Source organism: Aricia agestis, chromosome 19 (genome assembly GCF_905147365.1).
Source record: "Aricia agestis chromosome 19, ilAriAges1.1, whole genome shotgun sequence".
Lineage (NCBI taxonomy): Eukaryota > Metazoa > Arthropoda > Insecta > Lepidoptera > Lycaenidae > Aricia > Aricia agestis.
The window spans coordinates 11,415,168-11,432,850 of NC_056424.1; the positions used below are offsets into that span (position 1 = coordinate 11,415,168).

Consider the following 17,683-nt stretch of genomic DNA (forward strand, 5'->3'; position numbering starts at 1 on the left):
GGACATGAGGGGAAAAAAGCGACTTTGTTTTATAATATGTATAGATATAGATTAAAACACGCACGGTCGTATAAAGCATTGCCTATTATTTGCATTCTGATAATAGACTGTAGAACACGCAAAATATAGTCTACAACTTTACCTATGGAAATCACATTTTGTGGAAGAGTAGACATAGTGTTTTGCGTATGCTTGAATCAGGATGCTAATGTTTGGTGACCGAGACATAATATTATTTTCTGTTATTAATAAGTTAAAGTAGATAACAATATAAATATTACATAACCTCCTTTTTTGAAATCGGTTAAACAGTTACAACTATGTACTAACTATACCAGTTCCTATTCTCCAACAACACAAACTAACACACGATGTACCATCGAAGAAATTGAATTCATAGACAGTTTACAGACCTACGTCATTTGGTCGGACTATGTCAATTAAATGTAATTCGTGATAATTCCGGGGCCTTCGACCATGCCTGGTGGCCGATGGTGCTATTAAAACTAAAAAATCGAGGGTGTTACTGCAATATTTATTCTATAATACATTCTTACTTTTCTAACGGTCAAACTAAGCTTCGTCTAGGACATTGTACACATGTCAAAGATTTAACGTGCGGCTGCCCTCAAGGATCGGTAATTTCGCCTAAATTATGGAACATCGGATTCGACGATTTGTTAAGTCTTCCACTTCCACCGCTTTGTATACTAGTTGGTTACGCCGATGACGGGTTTCTTATCGTTCAAGCAAACTCGCGTTCCGAAATTGAGTCTAAAGCCAACAGTAGTCTTAATTTAATATCTGACTGGGGTAAGCGTAATCGTCTGAAATTCGCCGCGCAAAAAACTTACCAAATTCTTTTAAAAGGTTCCCTTATATCTTCCCCTAGCATTAAACTTGACAATATTAACGTTAAACGCAAACAGTCGCTCTGTTATCTTGGTTTTTACTTAGAAAATAAATTTACATTTTTAGAACATATAATTCAAACCGGTGAGAAAGCGAAACGCAACTTTTACTCCTTTACCAAAATATCTACTTCGACATGGGGCCTTTCATTCAAAACCCTAAAATTAATTTACACTGCTACTTACCTTGGTAGCATTTGCTACGGGGCCCCCGTGTGGGCCGACAGAGCAACTATCGGCGCGGCTCGTCGCAAGTTGCTACAAAGCCAACGTCTTGCTCTTATATTCTTGTGCAAAGCTTACAGAACCACAAGCACCGAAGCCTTGCCCGTGTTAGCCGGAGTTTTACCCGTTGACCTTGAGATTCAGCGTCGTGCGACAATGTACTATCATAACAAAAACATTGACAACCCGTTCTTTTTAAGCGCTCGCGATAAAAATAAAATAGCAAGATTGTTTGAACCTTTAGAAAACTCTTTGCAAAGCCTAATCTCCGAATGGCAGACGCGTTGGGACTGTTCCACCAAAGGGCGACATCTTTATAATTTTTTCCCTAATATTCGTGAACGACTATCCAAACATTGGATGGATATTGATCACTGCGTTTCTCAATTCCTGACCGATCATGGAAATTTTAAGGCCAAACTCTACGGATTTAATCTGGTAGCATCACCCATGTGCGAGTGCTCGACCGAAGGCAACATGTTTGAACAAACAGCTCATCATGTTCTCTGGGAGTGCAGTCTCTGGCAGGACGAAAGAACTACAATGCTAAACAACCTACTCTGCACATCTGGTGTCGCATACTACGGTGATCTCGTGGACAGCGCTAGGAACTTCCGTGCCTTCAAGCGTTTTTGTCACAATTACTATTGGCAACAGTCTAACACAATAAATTAATTTAGCTGTAGCATAGTAGTCACTAGTATTATTAACGTTAAATTCCCGTGGTACTTCTCCCCTTCAGTTCTTTGACTTTCGGTCACTGCAACTTTGTGCTGTCTCCCGCTTTATATTGGGGAGGGAATCTGGAATTCTTCCTACTCCTCCTATTTTCTTCTGATTAATTTCGTTGCGGGTCCCAAGACAGCTTTAGCATGTCCCTCGGGCTCCCTGAGATCATATCAAAGGGTTTTCGTGGTTGGATGCCGCTGTCGATCCTGGCGACACAGGAGATACAGTGGTGGGAATGTGTGGTGGGCCAAAGCCCGTTTAAAAAAAAAAAAAAAAAAAAAAACCTGTAAATTATGCTTCGCCCGCCTCTGGATATCCCTCTGATGTTCGTCATACACCCTCTGTCGTTGGTCATCAGTGAGCGCCTCGTAACACTCGCGGCCCATGAGCAAAACCCTCACTTCTGATAGCTGTTTGCCGGGCGTCACATACCCCGTCTCTTCAAGCAGGCGTTTGAATTGTTGACACCATCTGTAGGGTTAACATTAGAGTAAAAATAGTAAGGTTAAGGGGATGCAGGAAAAGACAAAATTACAGCTATGAAAAAATTTGTGATTGCTGGTGGAATGTCCATTAGAAAAGGTTTGCGATCTCTGTCATACTTGAAAATTGTAAAGGGTCAGTAATCGATGATGTTTAAAGACTTTTTTTTTCTTAAAAAAAAGTAATAAAGAAATCAAAACTTACTCAAAGTTCCTCTGCTTCTCCTGTGCCTCGTGCAAGTAAGTTTTGAATATAGCTGCCGCTTCGTTCGTCTCTAGTATTTCGTAGGGAATCTTCTGCGATTGGCCAAGAGTCTGAAATATAAAAAGGAAATAATAACGTCGGTTATTACAATTTGATTAATAAACTGTGAATATGGTCATTTCGAACCCATTAGAAATTTTGCGTCAAGTTTGTCAATTTAATCTTTAAATTGGCCATTTGTAAGCTGACACTTAGTAATAAAAATATTAACTTAGAAAAGTCTCTTGTTGTTATCCACTGCGCAAACATTTTTTACACACGAATGCCTTAGGGTAGGGATGGCGAAACAATGGCACGCGTGCTCATGGGCGTACCGAGGGGATACCCCCTGGATCATGTTGACGTCCCTACTAAGTATTATTATCTAGTACTTTTATATATAAAAATTAAAAATTAAGAAAACGAATTTTGTCTTTGGTTGCAATACAATATTTTTACAACTAAAAATTATTAATTTTTTATTCTTGATAAACGCCTAGGCTTATGAAAAATCTGATTTGCCCCACAACCCCCCCCCCCCCCCCCCCCTGGCCCAGAACCTGGGTACGCCCGTAACATGACATAAAATTTGGAGCACGGTATTAGCCAAAAAAACTAGTATCGAAATAATTATTTTACCAACAATGAAGGTTATAGATCAATCTCTGCAAAGCAAGCACTAAATTATATTTTTGAAATACAAACCGAATCATTACTATACCGAAAAAATATTGAACGGCTCGTTCAGAAAGATTTCTTTAGAAACGGGCACATTGATACGAAAAGGTTCGCCATCCCTGCCGTATGGTAGTCGGCCTCGCCTGGTACCGCGCCCGCTCGCCGACCCGTAACGTCGTATCCGCCCCCAGCGGGCTGTCGGGATCCGTCCCGCTGCCGGAGCCCGACGAGTGCGCGCGCGTCTCCGTAAAGTATACGGAGAAGTCGCGGTGCGCTCACAGCTGACGTAGTACCATGACAGGGGCATGGTGCTCTGTCAACTGCGAGCGCACTGCGACTAAATATAAATATATAGGTTCTCTCACTTGGTACCGCGCCCGCTCGCCCACCCGTAACGTCGTATCCGCCCCCAGCGGGCTGTCGGGCTCCGTCCCGCTGCCGGAGCCCGACGAGTGCGCGCGCGTCTCCGTGAAGTATACGGAGAAGTCGCGGTGCAGTCACAGCTGACGTAGTACCATGATAGGTACTCTGTCAACTGCGAGCGCACCGCGACTAAATATAAATATATAGGTTCTCTCACCTGGTACCGCGCCCGCTCGCCCACCCGTAACGTCGTATCCGCCCCCAGCGGGCTGTCGGGCTCCGTCCCGCTGCCGGAGCCCGACGAGTGCGCGCGCGTCTCCGTGAAGTATACAGAGAAGTCGCGGTGGGCTCGCAACTGACGGAGCACCATGCCCCAGTCACTAAAACGATGAAAAATAAATCAGTAACTTTACCGTTCCTAATATAGAGAGAAGTAAAATTAAAGCAAAAGTACTGACACAAGCCTAAAATGACATCAGTGAGCAGTTATCTCCTATTTTCATAAAGACTGTATTAGAGAAAAAAGATTGAGGTAAATTTTCATAACATTTCAAAGAACAAAGTTTTTATAGACAAGTATAAGTTTTTTTTCTACATTTTAACGACGAGATGTCACTGTTAAAACGCCGTTAAAATACCGGAAAATAACTTTTTTCTTATGCAAACAGAATGCAGGTCTAGTCTAATTTTACAAACCTGTCTCTCAGATCGTCAGTAGGCAGTTGCAGTCTTGACAGCACTTGCGGCAGCTTCGCCAGTTGCTTCCTTAACTTCTTGGTGGTTCGCTCCTCCTTCAGCCGCCTGATGTGTCTCCGGAACACCACCTGATGGTTATTGTATATTATATTGACAAATAATTTGTATTGTAAAGATGACATTCTAGGGTTAACACACATTGAAAGAACTTATGTAAGTCTATACGAATGACACACTTTAATAATAAGGCCTCACTGTATATGCAGACGTCAGCAACCTTTTTATAATATGTAGAAATTTTTATATAAAATAAAATCAGTTAAAAAATTCTTACCTGCGTTCCATCATTGCCAAACTGTTGCACAAACTTCGTCCATTCCGGATAATGACATAATCGTTTGCTCACCATAGACCACATTTCCCTGCAACATAGCATTGTAGTAAAAAAAAAATTAAAAAAAAAAAACGAAAAATAATACAAATACTTTTTGTAACATAATTGAATTATATAATTTGAGGTGTTTCTTTAAGTCAGGTAGATGAGACAAATATGATACCTATAAAAACTTATGAGAAAACTGAGAAGAAGACAACATTATCATGATACTCACTTATGATCCTGTACATGTATCCTTATTAACTGTGTAAACGCTTCAGTAACAAAATCTAACGTCTCCCTTCGTATTCTTAAAGCTTCTGCATAGTTTGCCACCTAAAAAAAATATTAAAAAATATGATAGCGACTAATTAATCGTCATTACTTCTGACTTTAAAATCGGGTTTTTTGACAAAAATTATTCATTAGCGATTTTTATTGCCTAACATAAATATCCTTGACCAATTAATAACACTTTTGAATAGATAAACTCCTATTCAAAACCTCAGACATCGGTCGTAGTCTGTTAATAGTTTATAGCTTTTATAACAATTTAATAGTTTTTGTAGTTCTAGTAGTAATAATAGTTATAGTTTCATTGAAATTACCTTAATCCTAGCCTTCGACTTATCCACCATCTGGGCCAGCAGGAAGAAAGCCTGGTCCACATTGACGTTATCATGGCTGGACGTCTCCACAATGGGTATAGCTCCCTTGAACTCTTTGCGTTGTACCAGACGTTCCGCCTCGCGCACACCCTGCTCTGAAGCCTCGTCGTTCTTAGTGGTTACTAGGACTACTGGTTTCTTGAGTTTGACTATGTTGAGTAGGAGAGCTGCTAAGGTTTCGTTCTGAAAAGTGGTGGATTGGTGGTATAATTTTGTTGACATATTTACTGGTGGCATATCTAGAATGGTCAAAACCCACCACAGGGGTTGGGTTTTAAAGACTCTGCTTCACTAGCCATCGCATATCAAGGGACTTAGACGTAACAATTATTACTTTGCACAGTATTAATTACATAGTTAGGAAGCATAATTTACAAAAAGGAAATTTCACACCATCCATACTCCTTCTTAACGCAAAAATGATTTTACAAACACATTATATCAACTTAAAATTGATTCCATAGACCAGGTCCAGTGGCTAATTTATCCAAAAAGTAGAGAGAAAGCTTTGTCTAGCAATAGCTGTCTTTTCTGCTTGAAATATGCACTATGCATAATTGTTAGTGAAGTCGCAACGTGGCTGTCAACGATAGTCGATATTGACTATGGTTCTCTTGGACTTGGGCAATCAGACATCAGTGTTAATAATAATATCTATAGACGCTTCACACCACGTCAGTCTGGCCCCGTGGTAAGTACCTGAAGGACTTGTGTTACGGGTACCAGACAACAGAAATATATTTAATACTTTTATACTATATATGTATATATTTAAGATTTTTATTGTATCATCATCATATCAGCCTATAGTCGTCCACTGCTGGACATAGGCCTCTCTCAATGAACGCCAAGATGACCGATCTCCTGCTACTCGCATCCAACATGGGCCTGCAACTAAGCGGAGATCGTCGTCCCACCTAGTTGGAGGTCGACCTACACCCCGATTTCCCAGCCTTGGTCTCCATTCCAGAGTAAGTTTACTCCAGCGATCGTCTGTTCTTCGAGCTACGTGACCAGCCCAGTTCCACTTCAGCGTACTGATTCTCTGCACTATGTCGGTGACTTTAGTTCTTTGACGAATTGTTTCATTTCGAAGCTTATCCGCCAAAGAAACTCCGAGCATAGCGCGTTCCATAGCACGCTGAGCGACGGAAAACTTACGAGCTAGCCCTGCTGTAAAAGGCCAGGTTTCCGCCCCGTAGGTCATAACGGGAAGCACGCATTGATCGAAGACTTTCGTCTTCAAGCTCTGCGGAATATGCGACGTGAGAATGTGGCTTAGCTTCCTGAATGCTGCCCAACCCAACTGTATCCTCCTATCGGCTTCTCTCTCGAAGTTATGTCTACCTACCTGCAGTATGTGCCCCAAATAGACATATTCCGTTACGACTTCGAGAAAGACACCGTTAACTGCAACCGGTCTCGGGAGAACATGTTCGTTGAACATGACTTTCGTCTTGTCCAAGTTCATCCCGAGACCGATTGTATCATACACCGATTGTATCAAACACATATTTAATACACATCCATGACCCAGGAACTTTGAAAACTTTTGGTTCCGTTGGCGGAATTCGAACCCGCGACCCCTGGCTTGAGCTACCAATAGCCCACCAACTGAGCCACAGAGGTCGACAAATGTGTTAATTGCAGAACATGACATACCTGCTTCTCCCAACTTCGTCCGGGCACCAAACTAACGTCGTACACGCACAGGAACCCATCGACAGACAGTTTGCCATCCGGCATGAGTTTCTGCTCATACTCCTTCTCTATTCCAAGCTGGTTCTTGCACACGTACATCAGCTTCTCTGCAGACTGCAGCTTCGTGGCGACGCATCTCTTCACGTACGTCTCAGTTTTACCCACGGCTGAAAATGGTAACATAGTTTAAGAGATTACACCAAAGAAATAGTTAAGGTTTCTAGTTATCTACCAATAGCTATGTCCACACTGTGTACTTTCATCTTTAATTTTCGTCATCAACTTTCATATTGGCGCATTCAATAATTGAATGCGTCAAGGAACGCAACGCCAATATTGTCATTTTTGAAGTTTTGGATACAGTCAGAGGGCATGCGTCGCGGGCATGCCTCACGTTCGCTGATGACTGCGCTATAACGCATGCCCTTGACGAACAGAAAAAGGCACAGTGTGGACAAAGCTATTGAACTATCAGTAAAACTGACATAGGCATCCGCCTATGTCAATTAGGTCCGTCCTGGCGACCGTAGTTTGCGAAGTAGTTTGGTCACGGCAGATTAAGACTATCATTGTCTTGACAGAACACTAGTCATTTAGGTAGGTCGACAATCAACCTGAGAATTAATTTCTCTGGTAGTCAGAGTACATTTAAAATTCTAATTCTGTATTTTGCTCCAAATAGCAGATATTTTAAAACGCATTAGTTAGAACTTAGAGGTACTCCGCACTTATGCCTTAGTCCAGGGGTTCCCAAACTGTGCGCCGCGGCGCCCTGGTGCGCCGTGGAAAGGCAAGAGGGGCGCCGTGAGCGGTGAGTCAATCCTCCATAATTATCCATAACCAGAAATATTATAAAATAAAATAATAATATTATGAATTATACATAGCAAGCCGATGATTAAGTATATGTTTATTATTATTTACTTGTTTAACCTAACTATAATCAATAAAGGTGTTTATTTATGCATATTTTTGTAATATTAGCTAGAAGGGCGCCGTGATAAAATATTTACTTGTAAGTGCGCCGCAGGCAGAAAAAGATTGGGAGCCCCTGCCTTAGTCGGTTCCATAATCACTTTTAAGGTGTAACTTTTCTTCTAGCAAGAAGAGTTATGAGATCACTAGTGGTCCGCCCCGCCCGTGGTACATACATAGCCTATAGGACTCAGGGACATCTTAGCTATACATTATTGAAAGAACTTTTGAAATCGGTCCTGTACTTTCTTAGATTATCACGTTCAAACAAATGAACTCTTCAGCTTTATAATATTAGTATACAGGGTGTAACAAAAATAAGTGATAATACCTTAGGGTGTGTACGTGTTCCTTGTAAAGAGTTCACTGTAAAAGTAGCAGCGCTGAAAGACGAAGTTTTTTTTTCACTTTTGTATGGGCAAGGGCCCGAGCGTCACAAGTTTCCCCATACAAAAGTGAAAAAAAAATTTGGTCTTTCAGCGCTGCTACTCTCACAGTGAACTCTCTACAAGGAACACGTACACACCCTAAGGTATTATCACTTATTTTTGTTACACCCGTAGATTACTGCTACGGCCTCAGCTACTCTAGTATAACATCACGACCGCCCAGTAGTCCTCCAAGCTGCTACTGACCTTTGAACGGCTGGAAGCAGGCGTCGTCCACAAACTCAGTCTGCTCGACCACCTCGAACCTGTACTCGAGCTCATCGTGCTCCTTGCCCACGCTGCCCCAGTACAGGAAGTGGTCGTTGTTCACCACGCGGCCGCTGAAGTCCGACTGAGGGGGAAATTGATGACGTCACGGTAAAGGTTTTACACAGGTGATTTAAGGTGATCGTACATTTATCAAAACGAACGCACCGCATTTTCGAACTCGTTGTATGAAATGATGTGAAACCTCGCACATTCGTCTCCACCGTACGCGCCGCATTTCGTGTATTAATATGGTGCGTTAGACGCGCAAGCCGCGACGGTTTTGACAAATGTGCGCGACCAGCTTAATCGCTTCTGTGGGCCTACTACGAAACCGTTTTGAGACTCAAACAATCGGCTAAGAATGCCGCGTCCCGCTCTAACAACGTGATTTCTCGTTTGTTAGAGCAGGACGCGGCATTCTCGTACGATTGTTTCGAGTCTCAAAACGATTTCGTGGTACGGCCCCTGTTTAGGCTTTTTGTGGCTGACGTCATACTCAAGATTAAAGAATTTAAAAATTAGTGTAAATTACAACAATCTACATTCTACAGATATAACAGAATTTAAACCTAATGAATATTCGTAGGTGTAACATAGTAATCACTAATCATATAACTTTTCATACATTTTTTCTGACACCCATTAAACCTTGCCAATCTATTTTCAGAGCGTGTGTGTTCAGCCTTGCCGCTTCTAGAGGCTTACTCGGCCATAAGTTGGAAGCGAAATTTACTTTACACGTTGGCCCATTGCGCTGGCTCAATTCCTTGGAGCAATGTGTAAAAGGACTCTACAATCTGCCAGTATGATTTGAGTAGCCCTCGACTTTGAGGAAGTTTGTCAGTTCAGCCATTGCGCTTGTGAGTGAGGTTACCGGAGGCCCGATTCCCTTCCCTATACTCCCCTATTCCCTTCCCTTCCCATCCCTACCCTCAAAATTAAAAGGCCGGCAACGCACCTGCAGCTCTTCTGATACTGCGAGTGTCCATGGGCGACGGAAGTTGCTTTCCATCAGGTGACCCGTTTGCTCGTTTGCCCCCTTATTTCATAAAAAAATGGCAACGCACACGCTCTGAAAATAGGCTTTATTGGCTTTAGAAGTATGACTGTTACCTGACTCAACACAGAGATGTGGTCCACATTGTAGTCATCAGCGTCGGTCCTGACGAAGCGGTTGCAGAGGCAAGATTTGCCCACGCCCAGCTGCCCTTTGTCTTTCTCAGTTCCTGTAAAGAAAAAGAAGTTACATAAGACTTGAATTTTATAAGTAAGGAAGGGCTATAATCGACATGTTTAAAATTATTTATTATTCGGCAACCACACACATGGCGAAAATCTCACGAAAAGTTTAAAAGATTTAATAATTATCATCCTTATTTTCTGCTCACATGTGTTGTATAAGGCTTAAGTTTGTATGGAGCACAAACCTAAGGATTTCATAAGAAAAGCTACTTTTAAGCTGGACCTGTTATAATAACTACTGTGCATACTCTAACATCTCTACGAACTTATATGAGAAACTAATAAAAACACTGATTAAATCGAAAATTAAACTATATTGATGTCTACTCATTGCGAATTACGATTCAGTTCGACCTAGATTGTATCAAGGCCGTATGTGGTAAAGCATCTTGTACACCCAAAATACACGTGTCGCACAAATTCTAAAGAGCTATCAAATAAATGTTACTTGTTAGCCGAAACTCGAGAAAGGCTGCTTTAAGTGATATTTAAGTAAAATAAATTATCAGGCTCGAACTTACTTGAAGTCTACCTACCTACATTAACTGGTGGACTGGTTATCTACGCGTAAAATGGCTATATTATAGACTTGATGTGGCTTCTCCACTTTGACCATGATGGGCAATTATCAATGCGATTGCGAACGTGTTGAGAGGAATATTCGTCTTAAGGCGACGCCTTGATAATTTGGCTGTAGCGAATAGCGATATCGATTTTTCTCAGCAATGACTAAAGCTTAGAAATTAAAGTTCATTGTCAGTATTCATCATGTCTTTGTCTTTATAGCCATAGCATAACTGCCATAACACAATTGATCAACTTTTATAACACAGAATAATCAATCGAAAAGGCCTCTGTAAAAATGGGATTCCTATTTTGCCAACAGAGGAGAGTGATTTAAGCTTCCAAAATTTGTACATAGATTGGTTCAAGCATACACTTTAATTTGCTTATATTTCTATAAGAGTCCGGGCCGGCCTCTCATAGAAAACAAGCAATCTAAAACATATCCAACACGGTTTTTTACTTTAACGCAGCGTCACCGTAAACTGACCATGATCGACTTTGATTCTGCATAATATAATGTGGTCAGAGCTCGCGAAATCTTGGTGCAAATGGCAATTATATCTATCACTGCCCAACGTAGAGGATAATATCACATTACGTTGCGACTTATCATGTGTCATATTATTTTCTGTTCAGATCTAACTTAGTATTTAACGTAAATACAGGGGAGTATTTCACAATAACGGTGCCAACTAAAATGTCCCCATACAGTCATTACGTTTTAGATTTCAATTATTAAATATTATTAAACACGGAAAACTTCGAAAACAAAAAATTCATCGGGGAGGGCGGAGCTCATCCTTACTTCCAAAGTTACGACTCTAAGTTACGGGGAGTCACGTATCCGAAATCTATGTAAACGATGTCTATAAAAAATTTAATTTAGTAACGTTGGGGCCGTATACATCAGTAAACATAGGAGCATCGCGATGAGATCATGCCATTAATGAGTTGACAAAAGACTTGGATACTTCCTTTTTATCACAGACACTGCTCAGATAATGGTAACATAATAATAGAAGCTCCAAGATATTGTGGAATAAAATATGAGCTATGTAACGAAAGTTATACACGTATTTTTTTATTTTTTTTATGTAATAAGGGGGCAAACGAGCAACATCAGAAGAGCTGAATAGGGTAATAGGGAATGGTAGGGATGGGAAGGGAAGGGAATAGGGGAGGGTAGGGGATTGAGCCTCCGGTAAACTCGCTCACTCGGCGAAACACAGCGTAAGCGCTGTTTCACGCCGGTTTTCTGTGAGAACGTGGTATTTCTCCGATCGAGCCGGCCCATTCGTGCCGAAGCATGGCTCTCCCACGTCTAACGTCACGTATTATACATATAGTACAAAATTACTTGTTAGATGGATTATATCGTTATGCTAAAATACTAAAGGGTAAACTGGATATTTTACTATTCTCTCTGACAATAATTAATTTATTGTAGGTTTAACTTGTAAAGATTGGACATAGGTTAAGTGTTTACTGTTGGGTCTTTATTTTAGACTAAACAGTACACACATAATTTCTAAAATCTAAATCAGAAACTTCAGGACTATATCATTGGACTTTAACGTTAAATATTTTACTACCAAAGAAATAATAATCAGTAAACAAAGATGCCAAAACAATATCGTGAGTCTTAATTTTTGGAGATCTCTGTTTTATTTTTTTAACATTATTATGATGTATGTAATTATGTTGTTTAATTAGAACTGCTCATTGAAGAGAGGTTAGTCGGTTAATTGAAAAGCTAATTAAACTCGATATTCTGTTAAATACAAAAGGCCCTTATTTAAAAATATTAACGCTGTTACATATAAATTACAATAAAGAATGTAAAGATCATCGCTATTCATAAAACCCTAAACCATGGGTCACCAATTAGTTACGCTCGGGATCCACGTTAAGAAATAAAATTACCTTCGCGGTCCACACATTAAAAAAAAATTAAACAAATGTAATTACGGAATTTACAAATACTTAGGGCCTGTTTCACCACTATCTGATAAAGTGCCGAATAGGCTATACACAGCTTTTTGACAGATTCTCCATACTTCATCTGTCAAGTTAAGTGGTGGATAGCCTTATCAGGAAGTGGTGAAACAGGCCCTTATATTAATAATTTATATCAATGACAAAAGTGACAATTTTTGTAGCTAATGTTTGGAGTGAAATTGGTGCAAGCTATTGATATTAAATCCTGGAGATGTTCATCAGTAAGTCGAGACCGAAATTTATTTTTAACGAAGTTCATCTTCGAAAATGCTTGGCCGGCACACAATGGGTCGGCGGTCCGGATGCGGACCGCGGTCCGCCATTTGGTGACCCCTGCCCTAAACTACTGAACTAATTTTAATACACTTTCGGACTTGCAACTACTAGAGATTTTCCGCAATAATTAATAATATCTTACTCCTATTGCGCCGTACATGTAAGAAACGAGATGTCTTGAAAGAGAAGTAGCTTTAGATTTGTGAATTTCTACGTCATCCGCGTCCCGACTATAGCAAAACTTATGTGAAAATAAAAAGTTTGCAATAACCCCCGCATAGAACTTCATATCCATATTAGGTTTGCAATTTCCTGATTAAACATTCACTGTGCGACGGAAGTAATCGACAAACTTCACATCGCTATTTAAAACATTAATTTACAGAATGACTACGATGACTACCTAGTAAAATTACTTTCTCTCAGAGAGGGACTACCTCCACAAATTTTTAAAATGACAACTTCTTAAAAATGTTGTAGACTAATGGATTGATAAAAGAGTACTTGCGTCGGGAGTTCGGGACACATGACGTGATCAAAAACTTGAATCACTTGGTGTTAAACACAATGGCGCATGGCTCACTGCCTGATAATACACCGGCCATCGTCCGCCATCATACACCATTACCCCGTCTACACAATGGCGATGGCTTGTAAGTTGTAGTCGGCCAATATCGACCATTGTGAAGAGGCACCTTTAGACGCAGGGAGAGTAGACCGCCATAGCATAGGAGAGGAAGTAACATCTCCCACTAAGAGTAGTCTACAGCGCGGCGAAAATGTATGCCGGCTGTTTTCTTTCCTGCCGGCACTCCCGGAGAGCAACCCTTTAGGGTTCCTTACCCAAAGGAAAAACGTGCCCTATTAGAGCTGGTACACATTGGGCGTTTTGAAGCGCGCGCTCTGGATTCTATTGAAGCGTACACATGCAAGCGCGCGTGTGTACGCTTCAATAGAATCCGGGGTTCTCGAAACGCGCGTTATGGCGGCTCTCGACATAGGCGAACGCGTTGGCCAACGCGTCTGCAGACGCGTTGGCCCAATGTGTAGAACGGGCGTTCGCGCGTTGGCCAACGTCTAAATACCTACGGCCAACGCGCGAACGCCCGTTCTACACATTGGGCCAACGCGTCTGCAGACGCGTTGGCCAACGCGTTCGCCTATGTCGAGAGCCGCCATTAGCAAAGCGCACGCTTCAAAACGCCCAATGTGTACCAGGCCTTACTACTTACTGGGACTTCGATGTCTGTCCAGATGGACATCTGACTCCAAACTGTATCTCAACGGTAATAGCTAAAGAGTTGCAATTTTCACAAATTATTTATTTCTATTGCCGCTATAACAAAAAAAAATACAAATACTAAAATCAATAATAAATTGAAAAGGTCCCATCCCGTCCAAAAAAAAATGCCTATTTTTGCTCTGTAATGGTATGGAACACTTCGTGCGCGAGTTCTATACGCACTTGGTCGATTTTTAAGATTCCATACCTAGAGGGTGAACACGGGACGCTAATACTAAGACTTCGTCTTCGTAGATGTCCTTCTGTCTGTCTATCTCCAGGTTGTATCAAGAACCGCTATAGGTAGACTTTTTCTGCCGCTATAACAACAAATACTTATACGTGGGAGAGCCATGCTTCGGCACGAATTGGCCGTCTCGACCGGAGAAATACCACGTTCTCACAGAAAACCGGCGTGAAACAGCGCTTGCGCTTTGTTTCGCCGAGTGAGTGAGTTTACCGGAGGCCCAATCCCCTACCCTATTCCCTTCCCTATGCTCCCCTATTCCCTTCCCTTCCCTTCCCATCCCTACCCTCCCCTATTACCCTATTCCCTCTTAAAAGGCCGGCAACGCACTTGCAGCTCTTCTGATGCTGCGAGTGTCCATTGGCGACGGAAGTTGACGTGACCCGTTTGCTCGTTTGCCCCCTTATTTCATAAAAAAAAATCAAAATAAATTAAATTTTTAACGGGTCTCCCATACAACAAACGTAATTTTTTCGTTTTTTATTTTGCTTGATCTCAATAATATCAACAGGTAGGAACTTGAAATGTTCACAAAAGCCTCAGTTGTGTTTATTAATTTAATAATTAATAATAAAATTAAAATTAACTAATTCATTAATGGGGCTTCCATACAAAACCCACAATTTTTGCATATTTTTGCTCTAGGTATTTTCCCTTCGTGCGCGAGTCCAAGTCACACTTCGGTAAAATTTTACCGAAGACATTTTGGTGGTTTCGCTGTTTATTTTGTTGCAGTCTTGTAATCCAAATTATATAATATGTAAGTACCTTTGTTACTACTGACACTAAAGCCATTTTAGCCAGAAAACCTTAATTTCAATTCCCACCCATTGTTCCAAGATGATAAAAGTTACAAAACAAACTACTTAGCTTAAATTTAAATTTGTATGCCAGACACCAAACATTGAACTATTCATGTTTATACAGCAGATAAGAATGTTGTACGGAGGAAGCTATCAATAAAATAGGAAGTGCACAAGATGTGATAATACATATATAACAATAGATGTAAACCGAACAATTGATCCCTGGAGTATACTCCATTTACCCAATGGATATTGACATTGAGAGGCATTGGTATACTTAATAATGTACTAATGTACAAATCCAATGCTTTATTACTTTAGGGATAGGGTTCAAAATGTAGAGGAAAGGGAGATAAGAATCTAGACAATTTTTTTTAAATTGTTGCAGCCACCAAATCAGCTGTGCAAGAGAGATTTCTTTTTTAGTCCTTTTCTCCTGGCATTTTCACACTAGGTTCCATTTTAAGTTCATAAGTTACTGCCTTTTCTCCAGTCATTTATAACTATATTGACCTGCATTTTTGGTTTTTTATAAAAACTAAGGGGGCAAACGAACAAAATATGGGTCTCTCCCAACATTAGAAAAACTGCAGGTACATTGCCAGCCGGCATTTAAGGTAAATAATATGTTGCTGCCTTTTTGGCTGTCATTTTTACATTGCATTATAGGTAAATATGTGTCTGCCTCTTCGTTTGTCATTTTTATATTGAGCTGCATTTTATGTAAATATGTTGCTGACATACCAATTACCCTACAGCACCCAGTAATATATTCTGAATATCTACACCAACTTCTCCTGAGATTTGTCTTGAGAAGCCTCATCAAGGCTTTTAAAAGTTGTGTTTATCTCTTTGCTCATTAGCTACCTAACCATGATAATTTAATATGCTAGGTATCACTATATAATATATCATTTGGTTAACCCATCTATCCCCAAGGGGCACCCGGCTGTCGCATAGCAATTTTAAAATACGGCGCCGTTTTGTAATGCGGCGTGTCGACGTTTAGCCGGATTGTAATTGCGATACGTTTTTCAATAAGGCGGCCCACGTTTAGCCGCATCGTACTCCTACGTAAGTTATAGGGTGACCATGATTGCAAAATAAAACAATGCTGCAATGAGTGGCCTATACTTCATTAAATTTTGGTAAGCACTCAGAGAATAAGCGAAAAATTCTGGATTTATTTTTTTTGTTTTGGCGGGGGGCTGCGCCCCCCGAACCCCCCTTTTGTTTCATGACAGTCTCCGGCTGCTGCCGCAGCACGCTCGCTTCGCTCGCTCGGTGAACACAGACAGCTGTGTTGTGGTCTAAGTTCTAACCTAACATAACCTACTTTTGGACTTTCTGAATTGTTTGTTTTTGTTTTGGCGCCCCCCCCCTTTCCCCCCCAGCCCCCATTTCGGGGGGGCTGCACCCCCCGACCCCCCGCTTCGGTATCCGTGGTAAGTATGCTTTCTGTTAAGTCTTTATCTATACTAATATTATAAATGCGAAAGTATCTCTGTCTGTCTGTCTGTCTGTCTGTCTGTCTTGCTTTCACGCCAAAACTACTGAACCGATTGCAATGAAATTTTGTATACAGTTATTCTAGAGTCTGAGAAAGGACATAGGCTACATTTTGATGTGGGAAAATATCTTATTTCCATGAAAATTTCGATGAAAATGAATTCGCATTGCGCGTGGCCAGCGCTCATCCCGGGGGTCCTGGGTTCGAGTCCCGCAGGCGGAACAAAAAGTTTTCAATTTTCCTGGGTCTTGGATGTGTATTAAAATAAAATTTCAAAAATCTTAAACATATTTTATGTATAATATTATAAAAAATCCAGAAATATATCGATGGAATGAACATTTTAGTTCTAATACGATTCAACAGATGGCGTTTTATTTTTTACTTTATTGTAACATAGAACTAATCATACTTATTAGATGTGCCTGAAGTTCCGAACGTTCAAGTGAACGAATTAGCTACAAAACAAAAACAGCTTATCTTGTGTATCAAAATATAATATGCATCATAGTGAGATAAGGGGACACTTTTAGAGGGTGCAAATGTTATTTCTAACTCAAAAAATAGTCACCCCTAAAACCCACCCTTATAATTCCAAGTCGATTTTCTTCCACCCCACAGTGATTGAAAATTCTAAAAAAAAATCATGCTAGTATATTTATAGATCCTACATACGATGGTAATATTTTCAACTTGCGGACTCACCCCTAAAACTTACCCTTAAAATTCAAAGTCGATTTTCTACCATACCACAGTGATTGAAAGTTCTAAAAAAATTCATGCTAGTATACTTATAGATCCTACATACGATGGTAATATTTTCAACTTGCGGACTCACCCCTAAAAATTACCCTTAAAATTCAAAGTCGATTTTCTCCCACACCACAGTGATTGAAAATTCTAAAAAAATTCATGCTAGTATATTTTAAGATCCTACATACGATGGTAATATTTTCAACTTGCGGACTCACCCCTAAAACTTACCCTTAAAATTCAAAGTCGATTTTCT

The 17,683-nt window shown here is 40.5% G+C and overlaps 1 protein-coding gene across 4 annotated transcripts in view; it reads right to left on the reverse strand.

Annotated features, from left to right (window-relative positions):
• LOC121736867 (rho GTPase-activating protein 190) overlaps window positions 1-17,683 on the reverse strand; it is a 51,981-nt gene that overhangs the window by 21,857 nt on the left and 12,441 nt on the right. For all 4 annotated transcript variants that reach the window (XM_042128334.1, XM_042128331.1, XM_042128332.1 and 1 more), the window contains exons 3-12: window positions 9,860-9,972; window positions 8,684-8,828; window positions 7,035-7,240; window positions 5,313-5,555; window positions 4,940-5,040; window positions 4,663-4,750; window positions 4,329-4,456; window positions 3,850-4,012; window positions 2,553-2,662; window positions 2,150-2,336 (exon numbers count right to left, since the gene is read on the reverse strand). In XM_042128334.1, coding sequence (XP_041984268.1) covers window positions 2,150-2,336; window positions 2,553-2,662; window positions 3,850-4,012; window positions 4,329-4,456; window positions 4,663-4,750; window positions 4,940-5,040; window positions 5,313-5,555; window positions 7,035-7,240; window positions 8,684-8,828; window positions 9,860-9,972 — 1,484 coding nt within the window. The remainder of the gene's footprint in view (window positions 1-2,149; window positions 2,337-2,552; window positions 2,663-3,849; window positions 4,013-4,328; window positions 4,457-4,662; window positions 4,751-4,939; window positions 5,041-5,312; window positions 5,556-7,034; window positions 7,241-8,683; window positions 8,829-9,859; window positions 9,973-17,683) is intronic.